Raw genomic sequence first — 25,784 nt, forward strand, 5'->3', positions numbered from 1 at the left:
CTCCAATGTCCCACAATAAATACTGTCCAAACGTTCATACGGTCATACCCCACCCCTTAACTTGCATGATACAGTTAACATTAATGTGATTTCAATGTTGTGTTGAATTCATGTTGTGTATTCATTTGCTTTCAATATAGGCCTATTTATTTGCTTTATGTTTCTGCTTCAACAGGAGCCTCGGGTCAAGCCGCTGGTGATGTGCGACTTGAAGATGGAGATAACGATCGTGTTGGTAGACTGGAGTTTTATGTTCAGAATGAATGGGCGACGGTATGCGACGACGGATTTGGACTCGATGAGGCTGAAGTGATCTGTCGACAACTTGGCCATTCTACCGACCATGCTACACCTGTATATGATGGTCCATGGTCAGATGGTACAGGACTGATTGCAAATATAACGAACTGTCCTGCTTCTGGCAATACAGTCGACGATTGTAACTATGATGGGGATGATTCAATACTTAGTTCATCAGCAGGAGATTCCACCAAGTCAACACAGTGCTATCACTACGAAGATGTCGGGGTGCATTGCATAGAAGGTGAGTGGTATGATATCATCGGGGGCGCACCATTAGTTTGCAGGGACTGGTTAAAATAAAAACTTCGGTCAATAGTGAGATGAAAAAAATCGCCCACTGATGAGTAAAAAAATCCCCCACCGATGAGTAAAAAAAAAATCCCCACCGAACTCTGTATAAAGGTATACATTAAAATTTGAAATTAAAAACATTTGGCCGACAAATGAATGGAGCCCTGTGGAGGTCAAACGGTGACCTTTACCTTTCTGCTTAACTCCAGAAGGGAATGTCACAGATAGGTAAAAGTATATTTTTCTGGATCGCCATGACAAGAGGAATAATTTGGAGAACCTTTCAACAGCATTTGAGCAGTTTGAATGTTGACCTCTGCATGAACTTCGACCCGCCATATCTCAAAATGCTCAATGCTGACAGATGTCCAGTAAACTTATTTTTGTGGTTGGTGCCTATTATAGCTATTATAGCTGTCAGATCAGTTACGATTTAATGGCGGATGCCCTTTGTTCCGAACAAAAGGTACCTCTCGATGAATAGCGTGTCGGTAAATCAAATCGGCTCAAAGTAACAATGCATTACGAAATCTATTGCTATTCTATGTTTATAAAAGCTCTTTGGTCATACCCACTGACAGCAGGACTACAAACTTTACGTGCACCCTTTACTAAAGGTATGGGTTTATAGGTCAATTTGGGGTCATTAGAGGTCACGGGGTCAGATTTTCAAAATGCTCCAATTGAACTGAAATTTGAATGCAATGATCCTTATGACATTCTAAACATGTTTTTTGAGGTAATTAAGGGGTCATAAAGAGGTCAAAATGCCAGCTTTCTACGATCAAGGTTTAATAAAATGGCAATGCGTGAACAGGTCATCAGAGTCATCCGCCTAACTTACCTCGTGTCCTTGCAAAGGACACGATTGTTCTAGTTAGTTAATTTGTCGTTTTTTCAACCAAGCAAAACGAACAGGGCCGACGGTGAGAGTTTCTTCATTTTTATAACACGGTGTACAAAAAAAATCAGAAAAGCAATTTAAATATTTGTTTTTCTTGCTCCTTTGCAACCAAGAAAAAGAAAAAGGCCAACAATGAATTATACTTCCAGGTATACTTACCGGATTAGGGTTTGCTAAGAGTAAAAACACTATTTGTTTTATTCTTTTATTATTTATATGCTTATAATGTAAACTTCAAATAACCTTTTCTTGAGTTTATTTTTTTCTAAATTGCAAACGAAAAACAGTAATAAGTCGGTTTTTTTGTAAGTTTAAATTATGCTTTTCCTTTTTTCCTTTTCACACATTCATATAACACTATGTACTTTCATTCTGGACAAAATTAAGTCCACTTTTTTGCAAACTTCAAAGAAAATTCACATTTTGAATTTCCAAATCATCCATTCAAAAGGACCGCATTCCCCCTTAGTGTTAGGCAGTATGATTAGAAGTAGGATTAAGGGTAGAGTAGGATAGGAATTGAGTTAGGATTAGGGTTTGCATGTTAAGGGTATGTTAGGGTTAAGGTTGGGATTAGGCCTAGGGTTAGGATTAGGGTTAGCATTAGGGTTAGTGTTAAGCCCAAGTGTAGGGTTTAGGTTAGGGTGAAAGTTCCATAAAATTGGAGTTGTCGTTTTCTTAAAATGGCTGTTTTACGTCCAAATATGGATGTGAGGGCGCGTTGCATGAAACACGCACATGTTCTTTTCACAAGAAATTTTAATGATGCCAGTTTGAAGATAATCACATTTTTCGTATTCCCAGGAAGCCTTCCATTGAATCGTACACGTTTTAAAGCGCATTGACCCCTGTACAGTTAAATGGGAGCATTCTATGAAATATTCAAATGGCTGCCAAAATCAAACCGTACTATGTAAACCGCTCAAATTTCTTGAGCAGGTACTAACTATGATTATCTTCATACATACATCATTGAAATTTCCGTTTGAAAGATCGTTTGCATATTTTATGCAAAGCGCCCTCACATCCATATTTGGACGTAAAACAGCCATTTTAAGAAAACGACAACTCCAATTTTTATGCAACTTTATAAATGGAATTCTAGACATCAATTACATACAAATCAGTACCAACTTTAACAGATTTAGCCATATAATGAGTATTGTCAAAAATATTGATTTTCAGACCCCACCCCAACCCCCACCACAGATCCCCTGTCCAAGTACTTGTTTTGCCCGGCACCAACTCATTTTTTGGCCGATTTGGATGAATTATGAGCTAACTCTTACCCTATACTCAAGATTTTAAATGCTTAAACTTGTGTCAAGTCTTACAATTTTGTGACTACATTGTAAGAAAACATGCAAAATTGCATGTTTTTGGACCACTTTCCTCAAATTGCAAAAAATATTAAAATTTGACTTTTATTGCCAGTTAGGACTAACTAAAGGATTAGGATTTAGCTATGTTTCATTTGGCAAAACAGGATAATATTTGTTTAAGCCAAAAATTAGTTCTATACTTTTCTAGAATGGGGAGTAGTTCCCGGGGCCTAGTATACACATATTGACTGCTATGAGGGGCATGGTTAAAATCATAGGCCCAAGGTGATCTCAAAACCATGACTATGCCCCGAGACGTAGCCGAGGGGCATAGTCATGGTTTTGAGATCACCGCGGGCCTATAATTTTAACAATTCCCCGAATAAAAAGCAGTCATTATTTGTTTTATATTCCAAATCTTAAGATTCTTGTCATCTGGTTGGTTAAAAGCATCGGTTTTGGGAAGAGAAATTAAGTTTCAATGCGAACGGCACAGTTCACAATCTGCGATTTCCGCGTAATTGTGGCACGCGAAAACTATTAACGCGTGCGTAATATCATTTTACGCTGGGAACTACGCACACGCAGAACTATGCCCGGGGAATAGTTACTGTTGCGGGCATAGTCAAAACTATGCCCGCTCATTTAACCAATCAGATGGCGGGAATCTTTAGATGAGGTATATAATTAATTATATAGGCTTAGCCTGAGCACCTGACAATGTTCACTTTCAACTCTTATTATTGGATCAAATCGCCACTACGCAGTCGCAATAGGATGTCGCCATTTTTGTTGGATTTGTTTTCTTGGTGCACACAACTAAATTCCTCATTGAACTAAATGTTCGGAGTGATGATTTTGTCAATGCCGATTCGAACTTAACAAATGAAATTTGGTATCAAAATAAATGCAATCATATGTATAATGTTATTACATTATCTGTATACCACGCTAACCTTTTTTTTTTTTGTTATTTTGTCACGAAGAAAAACCGTGGAATTCCCCCAGCCGCCCCCATTTTTTCATTAAATCTCAGAATAAAAACACTGTGTTCAGATCCGATTTGGTGGTGCACTCGAAATCCCTCTTTTTGTATAGCAGCACCGCTTCCATGTTGTGCGGATCTTTAATTATTTACAAAATCAAGGGGCATGGTTAAAATTATAGGCGGCGGTGATCTCAAAACCATGACTATGCCCCGAGGCGTAGCCGAGGGGCATAGTCATGGTTTTGAGATCACCGCCGGCCTATAATTTTAACAATTCCCCGAATAAAAAGCAGTCATTATTTGTTTTATATTCCAAATCTTAAGATTCTTGTCATCTGGTTGGTTAAAAGCATCGATTTTGGGAAGAGAAATTAAGTTTCAATGCGAACGGCACCGTTCACAATCTGCGATTTCCGCGTAATTGTGGCGCGCGAAAACTATTAACGCGTGCGTAATATCATTTTACGCTGGGAACAACGCACACGCAGAACTATGCCCGGGGAATAGTTACTGTTGCGGGCATAGTCAAAACTATGCCCGCTCTTTTAACCAATCAGATGGCGGGAATCTTTAGATGAGGTATATAATTAATTATATAGGCCTAGCCTGAGCACCTGACAATGTTCACTTTCAACTCTTATTATTGGATCAAATCGCCACTACGCAATCGCAATAGGATGTCGCCATTTTTGTTGGATTTGTTTTTCTTGGTGCACACAACTAAATTCCTCATTGAACTAAATGTTCGGAGTGATGATTTTGTCAATGCCGATTCGAACTTAACAAATGAAATTTGGTATCAAAATAAATGCAATCATATGTATAATGTTATTACATTATCTGTATACCACGCTAACCTTTTATTTTTGTTGTTGAAAGCCCTCTTTTTGTATAGCAGCACCGCTTCCATGTTGTGCGGATCTTTAATTATTTACAAAATCAAGATTTGTACAAGTCTACTCGCTACGTACTTACAACAAGTATTAATTTCTCAATGGGCTATTTTTTTAGGCTGATTACAAGTCTGTTTTTAAACAATAATTTTTCATTTTATTTAAGCATCAAAATTGCAATTTCTAGATTTTTTAATGAAATAAAATGGACTTTTCTTGGTCCATTTTGAAAAAAAATCTTGTTCCTAAAACATTGTATCTGTATGGATAATGATTTGGAAATTCAAAATCAAATTTGCCACACAATGTGAATTTTCTTTGAAGTTTTCAAAAAAAAGTGGACTTTTTGTCCAGAATGAAAGTATACAATGTCGAAAAACAAATAATCGCACTCAAGTTTATGCTTAAACACACCTAAGTGTATAAAATTGTTAAATTTAAGTGTTTACCTTAAACACTAATAGTGTGTGGGGTAAGATACGGATTAGTGTGTCGGGCTAACACCGGTTACCATGGTTACCCAGCAAACACAACGTTGTACAGAAAAGGTTTAAATGTCGGGCTACATCAAGGGTATAAAAACACTTTAATAATACTAAGTATTCATAAAAATATTTTAAAAACTTCATAACTTTAGAACCAAGTATGCTAGACCTTTTTGTCCAGGGGAATTGAAGTCTACTGCATATCTAACGTTAGTGCGTCCAGTCCTAGAGTATGCTGCGTGTGCATGGGACCCATACAGGGCAGGACTCATAAAGAAGATTGAAATTGTGCAGAGAAAAGCTGCAAGATTTTGCACAGGAGATTACCAAAGAGAAAGTAGTGTCACTCAAATGCTGGAAGATCTCGGATGGGACACTCTAGCTGTCAGAAGGAGAGAAATCGTTTAGCTATGTTTTACAAAATCCAAAATGAGTTGGTAGGAATCAACAAAGAAGCCTATATTCAAACTTCTTCTGCTGCGGGTTTGAGAAGAAACCACCACCTACATGTTGAAATTCCATTCATCAAGAAGGACGTCTATAAAAACTCATTTTTCCCAAGAACTGGAAGGGCATGGAATTCCCTCACTCAAACCACTATATCAGCCCCATCTTTAGATATCTTCAAGAAAAACCTTTAGCTTGCCGGTCACCAAATAGTTAGCGATTTGCGGTTTTCGCCCTGCTGACTACAACTTCAGAAGGTTCAGAAGGTTTTGGTGTTTTCAGTAAATGATAGCCTATTCTATGTATAATGTAATAATTACAGTTACTCAATTTTCAAAAATGTCTCCTTTGGCCCCCATGGACCAGGTCGTGTCACATATCCTCTTCAGAATATGTATAATTTTATATGTCAACTTTTTCCAGCCATGGCTTAATTCTGAATTGACACTTAATTTGGGTGTACTTTGTTTTGGGTTCAATCTCTATCATGCTATATCTTTCTAAATATAATGATAGATTTGTGTTTTAGCGTTTCATATTTGAAAGAACTAATGCAATATTTCGAAACTACAATTAATATATTAAACATACAGTTTGCCTTGTTAACGATGAAAATCCGTTCACAAATAAGGTTTTTAGGAACCATTCGACAGTAAACATTTTGAACAATTTTGCTCTATGAAAAGGATACAATTGCACCCCTGCTGATCCGACTACTGATAAGCTGTCAACAAGCATTGACAAGTAAAGTGTGACCACTAATTAAACAATAATAATGAGCATTATCTGATCTGACCAGAGCTGGGTATAAATAGTGCAGGTGCCTACTACCAACACTAATTGATGTTGGGTGTGACACTAGTCGTTGGGGGGGGGGGGGGGGGGGGTGCCCAGTATAAATTGGGGTAGATAGTGGATTTGGTTTTATACATTTTTGGTACATGTAGATCAACATTTTCTGACCCTCACTTGAATTCATTATTGTGACTATTTTTAATATACTTTTGAATCTCATTAGGGCTAAACATCCATCTTCAAGTGAGTGAGTGGCAAATAACAACACATTTTACATTTCTAAGTACTTGCAATGCAAAATTATGAAACATGATCTTCGTCCATGGCGTTGTCTTTTTAAAGACATTTCTTGTTTGAGTTACGAAGGTCATTCAAAGTTCTACCTCCATCATCACATCTCTGTTATCTTGCTAGGATATTGAAATTGCCCATGATTATACTCGTACACCTTGGCTACAAAATAAAAGTTTAGTTTGTGGTTGTTTAGATGTGTTGGTTAAAGTCAAGGCAGATTTGATACGTCGGAAACGGTTCAAAACTGAAGCCAAAAGTGTAAGCATCATATTGTAGCTCCATAAAAAATCTTTTTAAAATGCGGTTCTCCCATTGCTTATTAAGGATAAATATTTTGGTCCTATTTGAGCTTCCTGACATACCTTACTTTAAAATAAAATAAAACATGTTTTATATAAAAAGAAAACATCAAAGGGTTCAACAGACACAAATTTTACTGAATCTTGCCAAATATCGCTAATTAAAAATATTTCGCTGTATATGTTGTTATCATGGTTATATCAGTTCGAGGGCACTGCTAATTCAAAGACGTCTCCATAGGCGTAGATCCCGGGGGGGATGGGGGGATTTATCCCCCCCAATATTTTGCCAGGGGGGGGATGCTCCATACAATCATCCCCCCAATGTTGACGCCTGAATATAGGTTTCTGACCAAATCATCTCATATTTGCCCATTTTAGCCCCAAAAGTGCAAATTTTTGCGCGCTTCGCGCGCATTTATTCCACTTTTGCACCATATTTAATCACTTTAGCTTCAAAATAGCAAAATTTTTCGCGCGCTTTAAGCGCATTTGTAACATCAACTTATTCTGTCACCAAAAGGTGCTGGATTCACTATTCTTAAAGAATTTTTTTCAACACCACCCCCCCCCCCCAATGTCAAAAAGAAATCTACGCCACTGGACGTCTCTGATATCAAAGACTCTTCAGTGCCGAGTCACCTGACAGTATCATAATTCAAAGACGTCTCATAAATCACATACTCCCTAGTCTCAAAACCCAGCCGCAAACGATATTGTGAACGTGAACTGGCGCAACGGGAATAATTTTGCGAGTAGGCCTAATCAACATGATCAGGGATGTAGCTATAGCCTAATTAAGTGCCTGCTAGCTCCTGCTAATTTTACTATCCAATTTATGAATTAAATCGCGGGCTCGGGATACACGCTTTCTAGTGAACGTGAGAAATCGGAGAATGCTAAAAAAGTGTTGCTCTTTTCATAACTTTGAGCTTAAGGGCTGGGGTATGAACGTTTGGACAGTATTTATTTTGGGACATTAGAGCACATCAGACATATCGAATTGCATTTTGAATACGAAGAATGTCATTCTGATATCAAATAATTTTGATTTTTTGAAATTCGCAATTTAATACACATTTTATGGCAAATCATTAAAAATTGATATTTTTGATATTTAACAGTACTTGAAGTAAACTTTACAAATCTGATGATTTATACTTAAAGTGTATGTAGGTGGGATGAAAAGCCGACGATCAATTGAAAATTTTGACCTTTCGTATTGAAGATATGTATTTTTTTCCCCAAATAACCAACAAAAATTAGGTCTTTTTGAGGAAAAAAATCCATATCTTCAATATGAAAGGTCCAAATTTTCAATTGACCGTCGGCTTTTCCTCCCTGCTACATATACTTTAAGAACATTTCATTATATTTATATAATTTACTTCGAGGACTGTTATATATCAAAATTTGAAAAATATCAAATTTTTATAATTTGTCATAAAATTTGTATTATATTGTGATTTTCAAAAATGAAAAATATTTGATATCAGAAAGACATGCTTCGTATTAAGAATGCAATTTGATAGGTCTGAGGTGCTCTCATGTCCCACAAAAAATACTGTCGAAACGCAATAAACGCTCATTTTAGATCCCTTAAATGCTGCAGAATAACTTTGCTCCCTCGACGACATTTTGCAGACTTTCAATTCTCCGGACACATCAAAACTCAACACGTGGTGATGAATGCACCAAACTTTTACAATAATATTTCATAGAGTACTTATACTTGAACTGCAACATTATAGGGGGAGTAGAAAATTAATTGTTCAGGCCCGACTCATGGAAATAATTTCAACCAATACCAAGAAGAAACTAGAAACATTTTTTGTCACTGTTTCATTAAAACATTTTTATTTCTTAAAATTATTATCATCGTTATTACTAGAATTACTAGGCGTTTCCAGAATCCGGGACCGTTGGGGGGCTGAACTACACAAAATTTCAAAAGGATGAACATCGACGCGGCAGCCCCGCTAGGGGTGTCTGAGGGGCGATGTGCCCCTCCCCTCCGAATTAGTCATTTTTTCAATGTGAAAGCCCCAATGGAGCCATTTGGTGTAACATGTTTATTGGTTATTTTCGGCGCATCTATTTTGTCACAGATTCCCAACTGAGACGCGAATTTTAGTTTTAGGCCTATATGAACACACGTGCTCAATAATTCCTCCAATTCAGCCTAAGTTTAGGCTTTTCTGCTTTGACGCAAGGGGTGCTTGAGGGGATGTGCTATAGTAGGCCTATAGTCATTATATCTATGAAAGATAGGCCTATAATTCCTAACAAATTTCCTGCGGACCTGACTTCTGCATGGGTATAAACCTGCTCAATTAGGCCTATATGGATACTTGCAAGTTAGCCTTTTCTTTTTTTTTTGTTTTGGGTGCCTGAGGGGGATATGCTCCCTCAGAAGTTGGAGATTTATTTTAAAAAGTTATGAAAGGCACAATAAAGTCATTTAGTGTAAAAGTTTACACTTATCATTCGTATTATTTTGGGCATAACAGATTTCAACGGACCCGACTTGTGAGGGGGATATTATCCTCAAACTAAAAGCCAATTGGTGCATCATTTTGCATTAGGCCCCTATTATTAACTTATTTTTCCGACCATCATGATTAAGCATAGCCTATAGGCCATAATTATAACCATGTCATGATAATGCATAATATATGTATTTTAGAACGGATTTCCAGTGGATGCGACTTCCGTGTCACAAATTTCAAGCATGAACATAATTATGATGCGCAATGACTCAGAACGTTCCTCGTTTCTTCTTGTTTTCTTCCTTGTTTTCTTTCCACTTTTCCCCTTTCGTTTGCCTAAAATCCCCGGATATTGAAATGAGCCTGGTGGCTGTGGCAAAACTAAATTTTCAACCCAGTTTTGCTAATATTTCTTTCAATTTTTGGGAAATCAGACCGAAAAAGTAGACCTTTTCCTTTTCCCTCCCTTTTCCGCCCTTCAATTTTTTAGAGGGCACTATACTGCCCCACTGGCTATGCCCAGGCCCGTACGCAGAGTGGGGCCGTGCGGTGGGGCAAAAGTCCCCAAAAAAATCCTAATTTGCGACCGTAGCGTGCAAAAAAATGTTTTTTTATGCTTTTTAGTCAAAAAAAGGTCCAAAGTTTGTGAAGAAGGTCCACAAAATCGCCCCCTGGAAAACAAAAGAACCACTTTTTCAAAATCAGCACCCCCCAAAAAAAAACGGGCCTGGCTATGCCACTGCTCTGTCACTCCCCTCCCTCTCCCTCTCTTTCTCTCTCTGTCTCCCTCATTTTTTTAAGACCCGGGGCTGCAGACCCCAAAGCCCCACTCCCTGGGCAGTGGGCACGCGCCTTTGTTGATCTATTACATAACATGCCCCTACCCCTATCAATAAAATACAAGTGTCCATATTTCTCCGAATTCATCCCATGCACGTGTGCAAGAGTCAGGCCACGAGGTTTAGCCTGAACGTTTCCGTAGGGGCCTACCATTTTTCAAGTCATTTTTGAATATATTTTTGAAAAGGTGCCGCCACAATGCGTGCCAAAAATCGCGCCAAAAATCGCTCCCTCCCCCTCGTTGACTGGCCAAAATTCATTGTTCCCTCCTTTTTTGCCTTGCCAAAATATTCACTCCCCTCATGACTTGGGATTTTTTGTTACATTGTACTTTGGATTTGGGCCATAAATGGCTCGATTTTGCCAATCTAAGTGCTTTCTGGGACCATTTGTCAGAATTTGCACAGATAGATATGATGTTTGCACAGGCAGATATTTGCTAAACATAGGAAAGCATATTCCGATACAGTCACCTTCGTTCCGATGTGCTGCATCTAGTGCCGAGCTGTAAAAAAAGCACGACGTATGTGATATCACAGACCCCCGTATGTGAAATCACTGACCCGTCTTTGATATCAGAGACGTCTTTGAATTAGCAGTGCCCCCGAACTGATATAGGCCTATTCAGAAACGGGGGTTCCCTAATATCACGAATATCCATTTTAACTTATAAACCACTTAATACGACTTGAAGCAGCAAGTGCTCATTCGATCTATGAAAAAGGGCCATATGAAGGCTATTCTGAACGTGTATCGATTTTGTTGTTCAACAGACACGATACACAGTAAAACTGTTGATCTATCTTCAAGCATTAGAATTTGATTTATTGAAATTACACATTATCATATTCTTACATCTTGGCTACAAAATAAAAAGTTATTTGATTAAAATGATTATGATTTTTTGTTTATATGTGATGGTTAAATGCAAGAATGAAGTTGTAAATGACATGTTTAACGACTTGGTATGGCTCAGAAAATGCTAGATTTTGGTGCTTTAGACGTAAAACTATATTTTGTTTTCAATGGTAGGTTAAAGTAAACATATTATGGAATCCAAAAAAATAAAAATAAAAACTGAAAAACAAAATCGTTACAGATTATCTCTGAAAAAATACTGATTTGCCCTCGTTTCATCTTTTCTGTTTCGGGAGCTCTATTGTTCAGAAACGAAAACGCAAGGGATTATGTGAATTGGTCTGCTCCTTAAATTCATTGAAGTACCAATCAGCTGATTTCAATAGGTAGATACCTGCCGATAGGTCTTTGATCTGCTATGCAATTGGTAAACTTTAGCAGTAGGCCTATGATCAACATGCACAAATTTATATAAACTCATCACTCTTTTACTCGCCCTCCTCTCCTCTCCTCTCCCTCTCCTCTCCTCCTCCTCTCCTCTCCTCTCTCTCCCTCTCTCTCCTCTCCTCTCCTCTCCTCCCTCCTCTCTCCTCTCTCTCTCCTCTCCTCTCCTCTCCTCTCTCCTCTCCTCTCCTCTCCTCTCCTCTCCTCCTCCTCCTCTCTCCTCCTCCCTCTCCTCTCCTCTCTCTCTCTCTCTCCTCTCTCTCTCTCTCTCTCCTCTCCTCCTCTCCTCCCCTCCCCTTCCCTCCCCTTCACCAGATCATCTACGCGTCTCATCATCACCACTCTCTCAAATAATATACATTTAAAATAGATTTGAGTCTGGCAATTTTGCCTGAAGCAATTATCAGATTACCAATTCCAATGAAAGAAATCCTATTAGTTTCACTTCGACGCACTTCTCTGGTGTTGCATATTACCAAGTTTTAAGGTGTATTTGGGACGAAAATAATTCCCCATTTAATCGCTACATAATCATAATATGACCGATTTTTGCGCGATTGCACGAACAAGTATACGTAATTCTTGGCAACACTGATTACTAATGATTGATTTATATTAATTATAATGTATTATTTCGACGCTGGGCTATTTTCACGATCTACTCCCGCTTAGGCTGGAGTACCTATACACCCAACGCAAGTCAATTGAAGCCGTACAATTTATAGCGAATTTACGACCGTAAAATTTAGACACTTCTTTTGTCTAGATTAGCATCAACCCTCTCGTCTCACGTTTTTCATGTCAGAAATTAACATAATTCCCGAAACCGAAACAGAAGTTATCTTCGTTCAACTTTTCTGTAGTCAACAAAAGACTAGAATAAAAGGATTGTTCACACGTACCATGCTAACACTTCAAAATAACAATGAGATCCGAAACCGAAACCGGAAACCGAAACAGAAAAGTTGAAAGGACCCTTGGTATGTCTGACGAAAGTCGCAGTCGGCCATTTCGAGATACGGCGATTCAAAATTGGCACGTAAGGTGTGCTGGAGGTAGACATTTTTGAATGACTGTCGTACATTGGATAAATTATTTGCACAATTAAGGAAAAGCTGTTTTTCTCAAAAAGTCAAAAGTGGATGTAAAGGCTTTTTCCACAAAGCTCTTCATTTGTCAACAAGATTGGAACAATTTCAAATTTTTACACCTGTTTGGCCAATATGCATGCCTAGAGTTCATTAAGGTGTGCAGGAGGACTTTCGGATAGCCCCACAAGAAGAATCCCAGTGGTGTAAGATCAGGAGATCTTGGGAACCATTCCACTTGGTGATTCAAAGCAATCACACGATTGCCATACAATTCTGCAAGGCGTTCTGTCAATTACTGAAAGAAAGTGAAACGTGTGCTATTCCTGTTTCGACTTTAATTGACTTTGTGCAACTGCATTTTTACTCGGCTCACAAAAGGTCCTGTGTCACAACCTGGGGTACCTTTGTGTTACATAGTAAAAAAATGAAATGGTTCAAACATTTTACCTACACATCTCATTTGAAGTGGTTCATCCTTCTGAGCATTTTGACACCTTTTTTATGGAAATCGGTTAAAAAATGAGAGAGTGCGGGCAAAAACAATCACAAAGTAGGGAGGATGTAACTCCACCTCTTTTTTCCACATTTACAATCATTCTGAGCAAGTATTGGTCTTTTAAATAAACTTCTGTATTTATTTACTTGGTTTAGATGTCTGGGAGTTCATTTAGACATTTTTTTACTAGATTCAAATTTTTAAAGGGGTTTTAAATCAAATTTACAATATGAATCCCTCCCCCTAATCCTCCTCGCCCTAATCCTCAGCCACCCTTGGCACATTTCATGCCAAACGTCATAAGAAAATAATTGAAAAATATTTTAAAACATGATAAAAACATGAGTAATATAGAATAAATTAGCCTCAATTTAAGACCTAATTGAATCTTCTAAGTGAAGGAATACTCAAGAGACAGTGTTTTGAAATCCAAACTGCACATCAAAATGTAACAAAGCCACCTTTTTGGGTACCCCAGTATATGGCACAGGATCAAAAATAGCCACTAAGATGCTAAGTCATTATTAATGGTCATACGCCAGTGTTTTTACATTTGTTTAGAGCTATCAACTCACAATATTTGCAAATTTGAAAGACACTAATATTATTTTCTTTACAATTACCATACTCTTACATTACTGGTAAATTCTGGTTGAAATCCATACACCCCCGTATCGAAATTGGAAATGACCTTAAGGGCTGGGGTATGAACGTTTGGACAGTATTTATTGTGGGATATTAGAGCACATCAGACATATCAAAACGCATTCTGAATACGAAGAATGTCCTTCTGATATCAAATAATTTTGATTTTTTGAAATTCGCAATGTAATACATATTTTATGGCAAATCGTTAAAAATTGATATTTTTGATATTTAACAGTACTCGAAGTAAACTTTATAAATCTGATGATTTATACTTAACGTGTATGTAGGTGGGATGAAATGCCGACGATCAATTGAAAATTTTGACCTTTCGTATTGAAGATATGGATTTTTTTCCCAAAACACCAAAAAAAAATAAGTCTTTTGGGAAAAAATCCATATCTTCAATATGAAAGGTCAAACTTTTCAATTGATCGTCGGCTTTTCCTCCCAGCTACATACACTTTAAGAATATATCATTAGATTTATAAAATTTACTTCGAGGACTGTTATATAGGAGCCTATCAAAATTTGAAAAATATCAAATTTTTATAATTTGTCATAAAATTTGTATTATATCGTGATTTTCAAAAATGAAAATTATTTGATATCAGAAAGACATTATACGTATTCAGAATGCAATTCGATACGTCTGCGGTGCTCTCATGTCCCATAAAAAAATACTGTCGAAACGCTCTAAACGCCCATTTCAGATCCCTTAAGGACTGTGCAATAATTATGAGCCGGAGGGAGGGGGATTTCCAAATTGCGTACCAAAAATTGCTTGCACCCCCTCTCGCCTGCCAAAAATCGCTTGCCCTAAACCCCCTTGGGCTGCCAAAACTGCCAATTTGGCAAGATTGCACTGATCATTTCATAGCGAGCGTGTTGAAGAATCCAAATATCACAGATATACTTTTGTAGGTCCCGTTGTTCTTGAGTTATGTTTTAAAGAGGGCTGAAACTCGGCTCACGGAAATAGCTAGCCACTGAGTCCTTATCAATGGTCATACATCAGTGATTTAACCCCGGGGGGCACTTCAATATGAAATGGATATAGGTGTAGGGCTGGCACTTTCGCACTGACTAAGTGGCAATCGGTTAGAGTAAAATGTAAAAAAATATGGGGTCATTGGGTGAGAGCATGATTTTTGGCATTCGGTGAGAGCAAAATGTAAAAAATATGGGGTCTTTGGGTGAGAACATGGCCCTTTTTTAAATGGAATCTTTGGGTGAGAGCCTAAACAGCACCACAGAAAAAAAAAAAAAATTTCAAGTTCTAAATTGCTTTGTTTTTTCAAAATAAGTAACAAAATCAGTTATAAATGAAAGTTACTGGTCAAATTGAACTTGTAAGGGTCTTTGGGTGACAGATCGACGCTGAAAAAGGGGGTCTTAACAGCCCTACATACGCGTCACCTCCAAAGTGGCAGTGCCCCCCGGATTTAACATTTGAGTCAGCTATCAACTAAAGCATTTTTGATTAAGTGCAATTTTCAAACTGTTTACTTTATTTTGATACATACTGTAATGTTCAGGGGCTGTGCAATAATTATGAGCCCTAGAGGAGGGTAAAATGGAGGGGGGGGGGATTTTTTGCCATTTTAAGGGGGGGGCAGTGATTTTTGTCATATTCATGGGACGCCTTTTAAATAAAACACTCTATTAAAGCTGGCATAAGAAAACAGTACGGAAACACATAAATGTGCAATTTTTTTGCTTCATGCTGCGCTCGCAATATATAGCAAGATCATTAAGGTTTGCAACTTGGGATCCAAAAATATTTGGCATGTGCAAAAGGGGGTGGGCCGGGCAGGCCGGGAGGAGGGGCAAGCGATTTTTGGTTGGCCGAGTGGGGTGGGGGGCAAGTGATTTTGGGTAGGCCGTTTGGAAATTGTGCCCCCGGGGTGACACTAAAAACATTTTCCTTACAATTACCACTGTACTGGTAAGTTCTGGTTAAAATGCATACAAGGTATAGTTTATTTTATCTTACGTTGTTTCAATGTGTAGTAATAGACTTTTAAATATGAAAAGGTGTTCGGGATTACCCCACTCTCCCTATAGTGTCCTCTTCATTTACTTACGTCATTCAGCCCGCTGCCTTGAAAATCAATTTCGCTTCGAACGGGGGAAGGACCCGTACGAGCCCGAATTTTACCGACACATTTTCTCTTTTTTAGGAGAAATACGAATACAAAAATTGCAACGAGTGTCAACATGTAATTTAATAATGTTTTTCTTCGAATGTTTTTGTAATAGATATTCCTAAGCCTTTCAGAGCGTCTTATTTTAAAAACGCCCCATGAATCGCTTGCCTCCCCCTATCGGCTTGGCAAAAATTGCTCCCCCCTTTCGGCTCAACAAAAATCCACCCCCCCCCCAATTTTACCCTCCCACTGGGGCTCATAATTATTGCACAGCCCCTTAAACACAGGGGATGCAGATTTCACATGGAGTCGCCTACTCGGGTAACCCACATTCGGGTAACCCTCACTCTCTGTTTGTTGTTTTGCTGTTATTGTATTGTTGTATTTTGAATGAAATAAAGACTGATTGATTGATTGATTGATTGATTGATTGATTGATTGAAAGATTAAACTCTGTCCAGGGGATGTGTGGATTTCAACCGGAATAGCCCATTCAAGATTGTATCAGATTTGTATTTATGAGGTTACAGAAGATAAGAGGAAATAACCAATTCTTTAAGAATTCTTTTAAAACACTTTTAAATGAGGAGCAGGCAGAAATATGTGCAACATTTCCTTGTACGTCTAGCTATTAATAGGATAACCATCAACATTTCATGTTGCCCCTATTGCTACAAAAGATTGTTTTCTGCATAGAACTCATCAACAGAAGAATTTTGGTGGTTAAATGGTCAAAATCGGTCAAAAACTTTTCGAATTATGAATTTTCAAAGTTTCCCATTCTGACCGGTCATTGGAACGAAATAAAATGACAAGGTCCAAAAATAGCAATTGGGAGCAAAATTGGCATAAGCATATATTTACCTTTATATATTTCTTTATTTTAACATATATGCAAACATGAAACAAGCATATTGTGAAGTATCAAAGGGGTGTCTTATGAAATAGCACTTTACTAGTCAATGGCATAAATATTTTTTCAAACCTAGGCATTGAAATCATGCATTTAGAGATCAATTTAGAAATGTCTGTGCAAGCAGCGCACAGTTGAGCTCCCTGCATGTCTATGGGAGTGTTCTAATCAAGTTCATGGTTCATTGGTCATCCCTACTATTAATGGTACTTTAATGGGCACTGCAGAAAGGTCGTATTTGTGATAGTACAAGCGCATGTGAGTAAAACAGACAAATTTTGTCTTTTCTTTCAGACAGCGATCCAAAACCAGAACTACGGCTAGTCGGTGGAACCAGTACTTATTCAGGACGTGTTGAAATTAATTTATTTGGTTCTTGGGGAACCATGTGTATAAGTGATAGCAGAACTTTTACCGCGCCTGCTATTATACATGAAGCCAAGGTAGTATGCCGCCACTTGGGATTGCCATATAAAGAAGCACATGTTATTTCCAACGTGTTTGGTGAAGGCAGTGGAAGTGTTGCCTATTCTGACATAGTTTGCAACGGAGACGAAAGGAGAATCGACTTCTGTGAACACATTGAGTTACCCAGCTCAGGCTGCAGTCACTCTGATGACATTGGAGTCGTTTGCACAAATCATAGTAAGTTACACTGCTACATGTATTACTAAAGAAACGGAAGGTGATCGGAAAATATATGATATATCGTCCTGAATTTTATGTCCTGTTACCAGGGTTTATTCAGTTAGGCGTCGAATCGCCTAATTTATTTATTTCATGTCATTTCTTCTTCTTCTTCTTCTTCTTCGTCTTCGTCTTCGTCTTCGTCTTCGTCTTCGTCTTCGTCTTCGTCTTCTTCTTCTTCTTCTTCTTCTTCTTCTTCTTCTTCTTCTTCTTCTTCTTCTTCTTCTTCTTCTTCTTCTTCTTCTTCTTCTTCTTCTTCTTCTTCGTCTTCTTCTTCTTCTTCGTCTTCGTCTTCTTCTTCTTCTTCTTCTTCTTCGTCTTCTTCTCTTCTTCTTCTTCTTCTTCTTCTTCTTCTTCTTCTTCTTCTTCATCTTCTTCTTCTTCGTCGTCGTCGTCGTCGTCGTCGTCGTCGTCGTCGTCGTCGTCGTCGTCGTCGTCTTCTTCTTCTTCGTCTTCTTCTTCGTCTTGAACTGAAATTGAAATGCATTGATCCTTATGACATTCTTATCATGTGTAAAATATTTTAAAATTCATTAAAGGTCATTGGGGTCATACAATGGTCAACGGTCAAGTTTTCAAAATGCTCCATTGAGCTGAAATTTAAATGCAATGATCCTTGTGACATTCTAAACATGTTTAAAATATTTTGAAATTCATCTAAGGTCATTAAGGGGTCAAAGATCAAGTTTTCAAAAATTCAGCTTTCTACGATCCAGGTATGTTAAAACGGTCATTAAAGAAAAAGTCATATTAAAATTAATCCTATCCAGTACAGTAGGCCTATTGTGGCATGATCAGCTCAGGTAATCAAAATCGTCCGCCTAACTTACCTCGTGCTCTTTGCAAAGGGCACAATTGAAGAGATTTGTTTCAAAACCCTTTACATCCACTTGTTCAATTTGAGAACACATCAACAAATCATTTAAAAAATCACTGATAGGGCCTATATGGGGGTTTGCAACAAAAGCAGTTTTTGGCGGGATGCTCGTTCTACCCAAGCATCCCGCCAAAACTTGCTTTTGTTGCAAAACCCCTTATGTCAGTGATCTTTTTTATGATTATTTGATGTGTCCTCAGAATTGGGCAAGTGGGTGTAATGAGTTTTGAAACAAAGCTCTTTAATTGTCGTAGATGCCATTTATTTCTTCTTTCTTTCTTTCTTCTCACAATTTGCTACTCCTTCCACATCCTTGATCGGATTTCGACCAAACTTTAATAGTCACAAGTAGTATTGGGTAGCTGGCTACAAAAGTTATGGGTTGTTCAACGTCATGAGGTCATCCAGAGGTTACAGGGGTCAAAAAAGGTCATTTTAACCGAAAATGCTACTCCCCGGTGCTGCTACTCCTACAGATTGCATAGCATGGTCACGTTACTCTACAAAAGTTATGGGTTTACATGTCAATTTGGGGTCATTATAGGTCACGGATCAAACATTAGGTCAGGTTTTCAAAATGCTCCAATTAAGCTGAAATTTGAATGCAATGATCCTTATGACATTCTAAAATTGACTAACTTACCTCGTGCCCTTTGAAAGGGCACAGGTGTCCTAGTTTCTATTTCTTTTTTATTGGTTGGAAAAAATATAGGTTGGTTTTGGAGCAACGCTAGTATCACCTCAACACGAGCTATTCAACGCCATGCATGTCTGCATCATTCCTCGCGCCACTGGGTGATATCATCACGCTACAACGGGATCTGCATTAATACGTTTCAACTGTTCAATATAATATCTGGGGATGCACATTACATCCATAAAGCTGAATTTATACTCGATCGCCGAGCGATTGCGATGAAATGCTTTTGGAAAGCGATGGAAAATCGCCGAATTTTGCAATGCATCGCTCGTCGCTTTTGCATTTATAATTACCACGGCGATAGCGATTGCAGATGACAATTAAAATAATAAATGCCACAAAATACAATTTTAAAACATCGGTTGCTGTCAATAATTATTGTTTCGGAATTGAGTCATCATCAAAAGTTAATAATCGAGAAAGGTAAATTAATTAGCAAAATAATAATCCAGTTAGTTGTATATGATTGGTTGACGCATTAACGTGTCAAGCGATATCGCTGGGAAGTTGACATTTCTTCAACTCGCAAAAGCGACGTCGTTTTTGCCTCAGCGATTTGAATCGATTGATCGGCTCGACGCTCTGGAAATGTAAGTAAACACTGAGCATGCGTGAGAATCACTTTTCTGCAAAAGCGATCGAGTATAAATTCAGCTTAATTAAGGGGGTACTACACCCCTGTGGTAAATTTGTGACTATTTTTCCATTTTAAAAAAAAATAATAATATACTGGTAACAAAAGTTATATATATTATTGGGGCAAGAATCCAATTACTACACTGAAATTTCAGTGACTCAAGACAAGCAGTTCGGTATATATGATAGGAAATGAGGTACATCCTTGCAGTACCTTTTTTTTTTTTTTTTGCACACTTGCTCAAAACATTTCAAATTTATGTCATACCAATGGTATCAAGAGTAAGAGTATCAAGTCTGTCATGTATTTGCAGTACATACTCCGCGTTGTATTCCATTCCCACCCCATACCCCATATTTCAATGTTGGAGGGGTCTCAGGGAGTTGGCCAATGCCCATATCAGGGTCCAACTAACATACATTATTAATTACCCTTCCTATGCAGCTATCCTGATATCTTAGCCCTACCAAAAAAGTCGCCTAAATATTCCATAGGCCCATAGAAGGTTTTCCTCAACATCACTCATTATATTGGTGTTGCATACACCAAGGGACTCAAGCAGTGCAGCAAAATTATGACAATCAACCTGAAATGGATGAATATGATAATTATTACTTTTCTTTGGTGTCATGTCCCGGCATAAATGAACTGCACCAAGAACAGTTCTTTCAAAATTTGTTTTTCTCATTCAATTTGTTTTTCTCTGGATATTGACGAGGGCTTTTGTTTCATATAAAGAGAGAAGATATTTCCAGTTTATGACTTGTTGAGAAAAGAAGAAAGAAAGAAAATGTCACTCTTTTTAAGTGCAAAATTACACAAAGTCTATGGTAATAACTTTAAAAATAGCTAGATTTGTAGTAGATTTTAGTAATTTAAAGGCATTTTGGCAATAATTTTGTCAAAAAGCACTATCACAGCTTTTCAGTTACATAATTTCAATTGAGTCAAAATAACACCATATTTGCAAATATAATTAAATTACTCCTATACTTCAAATTGCCATTATATGGGATTTTAAGGCATTTGGGCTGCCATTTTGAAAAAAGCACCTCTTATATTGTTTTTCGTTTAAAAAAGTAAGCTTGAGTCAATATCACACCATATTTGCAAAGAAAATAAGAAAAATCTCACAATTTCTTCAAATTGCTATTTAAACGCCATTATATGAGATTTTAATGCATTTTGGCGGCCTTTTTGAAAACAAGCGCCCTCTATCAACGTTTTTTGTTTACTATAGGCTTGAGTTAATTTTACACCATATTTGCAAATAAAATAAAATAGGACATTCTCACGATGACTTCAAATTGCTATTATTCTGGCGGTCATTTTGAAAATGGCGTCCTCACCGTTTAACACAGGGTCGACATTTTTGCAGACAACCTGATTCTAATTCCCATATGGGTAAGGTTTCCAAAAACGTTGTCTTCAAAAATCCCTAGGCGGGGGGTCATTCCTAGCCCAGGTCCTATATCGTCATGACAGTGTTGAAGTCTAGCTCTTATTATTGCCACTACGTATAAATATCCACAGTCTCGTATAAGATATGGACTAAGTGTATTATGATTGTATTTTACTATCAACGTTTTGATTCAGAGGTTGAGTTTTGTTTGTATTCTTTATCATATTTCTTTCTTTGTCTGTTTTATCCATTTCATCCCGTTTTCTGTTTCATTACTTTTCTTCCCCTGTTTGTATCTCTGTTCTCTCACCCCCTTTACTCTCTTTCCCTCTCTCTCCCCCTCTCTCACTCACACGCGCTCCCCCTCGGTCTATTTATTTCGCTTTTATAGGTCCTCAACGACAGCGTTATCTTGAAACATACGACGGTGAACATAATGCTTGGAATCACAATCCCAGTTCCATTCTACCAATTTTCCGTATCCAAGAGGGAGCCGTTGTTAAAGTTATATGTCCATCATGGCGTGCAGGAGGCCTGAATACCCTTAATGACGACCACGTGGACATCGAATGGCATCTAGGGGGACAAGATATTACGAGTGATAATCATAATGGTATTGCCCTCCAAGAGAAGGTTCAGATGTATCAATCCAACGGGTTAGGATTTAATGGTAGAAAGGGCAAGCGTGTCGCATCAATGGTTTACACCGCTCGAAAGGAAGACAACCTGAAGGTATTAGACTGCTTAGCCGTAGACGAAGATCCCTATGACTCCGCGAGGGCCTTGTCCACCAATACTGGAATGACTCTGCTTGTCTTACGTAAGTACCAACAAGTTTATTAACCCTTACATCAAAATAATCTTACAAGGAAACCCACTGCGCATGCATGCATACCACGTGTTTCCATGACGCAATCACTCTAAGTCATATCACGGAATCGCTGGTCGGGCCAGCAAAACCCCCGTGGCAAGAGGTCGGTGATCTTGTGATTGGCACGCGAGTGGTCCAGGGTCAATTCCCGGGGGTACCAAGTGATTTCTTTGTTCATGTCATAATAGAAGTAGGTTAAACAGCCTTTAAAATAGGGTGATGTTTCATATTTGTTGGGAAACCAACTTATTTAATGCAGTATGATATCCTGAGCATTTTGACACCATTTTTGAAGTTTTTAACGACGGAAAAAAGTTATCGGATTCATTTTTGCATGACGACATAACTATTACTGAAAATGTGTGCAATGTACAGTGCAAAGGCATCATAACACTTGGATTCTTTATCACCATCGTCCAGCCGCACTGTGCAATATATTTGAGAAATCCTACATTCTTTTTAAGAAGTACACCAATTTTGGCACAGATGTAGAGCTTACAATGCTAAATAATTCTTGATATGGGATTAAGTGCAACATTTCAATATGACATCAGATATTTAGGTTGAAAACATACTTTTTATGTGATTTTTACCGCAATTTCTACCCAAAATGTCACTGTTACAGAGGATATAATTTCCCAAAGGATCCTCCGCAAATTTTAATCTTTGTCACGTAGCTGTGGGTTGGCCAATATCCTGTGGACATACCTGGGGACATACTAGTAAATGCATGATGTGGTACAGTTCCCTATGTTTTCTCGCTGTATTTCTCAAACTAAAAATATCTCGAGATTAAAATGAGCAAATTAACCTCAAATTGAACAGAACAAACGGCATTGGAGGGCTAAGACTACGCCCATGACGTTGATGTAAGCATCAGGTCACAACGGTATTTTCTAATTGCCAAAGAGGGCGCTTTTTACTTCCACAACTTTTTTGAGACAGGCTGTATATCAGCAAAAACTTTCTTCAAAATGGCTAAATTAGGAAGATACTAATTAATCTAATTAAGTCGTATTTGCAAAACCTTGAAATGTGTGTATCACATAACGACATATTTGCCGGTCACCTATACTGCGCAAGCCCAGTATGTCGTATCTACAATTTGAAGAATTTGCTGTTTCACATAGTGACGAATTTTGCGCGACGTATTTGTTCGAACTTTGTTATCACACGGTAAAATTGCTGTTTTGTGCTTTTCACATACTGATTTATTTGCGCCACATTTTTACATAGTGACGTGTTTGCACGACGTATTTTATTTGGTACTATTTTTTGCAGAGCAAGTTATTTTCTGATAGTAATAAGTGAATTACATTGAAAATATGTTATAAATTTATTTGCAGATTATGCAGCAAATGAAAATCGCTAAATTTTCAAATTCGATTTTCTCGAAATGCGTATATAGTGTTGTGGCGATATATTATTTTATAGCCCGTGCCTTCTATTTTTATTTATTTATTTATTCAAAACTATGGTGTCATTCACCTCGAGTGAGATCACTCTCTCGTATCATTTCGATTAGACTATCGTTAAACGTCACAATGGTCTTTTGTGAACGAATGTCTTGTGTACGACGCAAACTGAGAATGAATTGTAGTCTGTGGCATTCACTCAGATGGTTAACATCTCTCCATAAACTCTCCGTGTGCGTCAAGATTTGAACATAACTTCTTAGTTTAGAGCGAGTACAATTCTCGCTAATTATTACTTGATAATGGAGTTTGTTCTACTCCTAGTTCACGTGTTAGATTTAATATAAAGTTTCATATCGAATGAAGAAGATGTAGTAAGTAATAAATATAACTTAATTAACAGTAAATTGGGTTTTGGTTGTCTTCATGTTTGTGTGATAATACTCGTGCTTGGCTGATTCTAAAAGCCTCAATAAGTCCCTGGTTGAACCTCTGGTTCTATGAAGAACTTTATTTTAGCGCCCCTACTCAGGCCTATGATGAAGAGACGATGAACCGAATACCAATCTGAGGGACTAGTCGAGACGAGTGAACCATTAAGACGCATCTACCAAGCCGTGTGATTATTCCCTGGTACCTACCTCGCCGGTTAAAATATTTAGCGAGTCCTATTCCCAAAGTTCTTTATTAGAAATGGTGGAGAAAGCCAAGGCGTTTTGATATTTTTATATCAATGTTATTTTAAAGATCACACTTACAAGAGACAATTTTTACCCAATATATTAATACATCTTGTTCATCGCCGGCCGAAGACGTCAGCGGAGTTTCTGAGTGATGCTACGGGCTACCCTTACCATTTTTGTTTCAAATTTTATTTTGGTAAGTTAATATGATGGTGGTAAGTTTTGTTTTGGTGGCATCAACATATATTGTATGTTTTATCTATAGTCTAGGCACGTAGTAGGCCTATTTCATTTCAAAATTTGGCGAGTTGAGTAATTTTGCGCTAAACATGGGCGTTGGCTGCCAATCGATACCAGCTGTGTATGTGACGGGTTTGCATTTATGTGTAATCAATGGAGTGTACAATTGTATTCATTGAATTGAAGCTTGCTTTCTTTGGTCAGTCCTTATAAGCTTGGCTTTGTATTGTGTCTGATTGTTCATTCAGCCGTCATAAACTGTGGCGTGGCATGTATTTAAAATTCGCGCACAGTATACTCATTCAATTGAATTGGCTTTCTTTGTCAGTCAACCGGGTTCATTGATGGTCATCATTTTTGTAGTATGTACTATGATTGCTAATATGAATTATTTGGTCAGTGAATTAATGGCATGTAAATAGATAGTGGAAAACTTGTATGTATGTAGGTTATTTGCAAAACTTTGTTGATGTAAATTAATGAGTTGACTTTGAAAATATTCTAAATAATTTTGCTTTATTAAAGCGAGTCAATTTATCAACTTATTTTGATGACAAATATTGTGATGGATTTAATTTTGTAAGCATCCATGGCTTCTGGTGATGATGAAATTAAATTAGAAGAAAAGTTGAATGATAGCTCTGAAGAAATTTCTAATACATCTGATAGTAATTCTGATGATGAAATATTAGATTTTGATTTAAACATGGCTACTAAGTACGACATGTACGATTTAAAAATCAAATATTCAGGAAATCCTGAAGATGATTTAGATTCTTTTATTACCAAATTTTCAAATTATGCTGCACTTCGAGATTATACTGCGCCAAAAGCAGCATTGGCTCTGACAATTAAAATTGAGGGCAATGCTAGCGTCTTTCTTGAGTCAATACCCGAAAGCGATAAGGATACGGTTGATAAGATTAAGGCTCTTCTTAAGGAGAATTTTGAGGGCGATTCGTGGCGTTGGGGAATTGAATCAAAATTGCTGTCGCGTAAACAACTCACCAATGAAACTTTGGACGTATACGCGTCAGATGTTATGCGCTGGTGCAGACAAGTTGGTAAAACAGATTCCGAGCAAATGTCAATTTTTGTCAGAGGTCTATTGCCTCCTTTGCGTGGATTTGTGTTTTCCAAAGAACCTAAGACATTCCGTAATGCCTTAGACGCGGCACGATTAGGTATCGCAGTGCAGCAAACCACTGAAAGTGACACTTCTAGTACTAAAACTATTGAGAACTCTAGTAATTCAGTGGATGAAGTAAATGTAACATTGGATTCTGTAGCAAGCATGGTTTCTAATATAAGTACTAGACTGGGGA

General features: G+C 37.7%; 1 protein-coding gene across 1 annotated transcript in view; it reads left to right on the forward strand.

Moving 5' to 3' along the window:
- The window catches only part of LOC140157443 (uncharacterized), a 65,353-nt gene that overhangs the window by 22,997 nt on the left and 16,572 nt on the right, over window positions 1-25,784 (forward strand). The window contains exons 2-4 of the mRNA XM_072180646.1: window positions 176-544; window positions 17,242-17,592; window positions 21,642-22,070. Coding sequence (XP_072036747.1) covers window positions 176-544; window positions 17,242-17,592; window positions 21,642-22,070 — 1,149 coding nt within the window. The remainder of the gene's footprint in view (window positions 1-175; window positions 545-17,241; window positions 17,593-21,641; window positions 22,071-25,784) is intronic.

Source organism: Amphiura filiformis, chromosome 7 (assembly GCF_039555335.1).
Source record: "Amphiura filiformis chromosome 7, Afil_fr2py, whole genome shotgun sequence".
NCBI lineage: Eukaryota > Metazoa > Echinodermata > Ophiuroidea > Amphilepidida > Amphiuridae > Amphiura > Amphiura filiformis.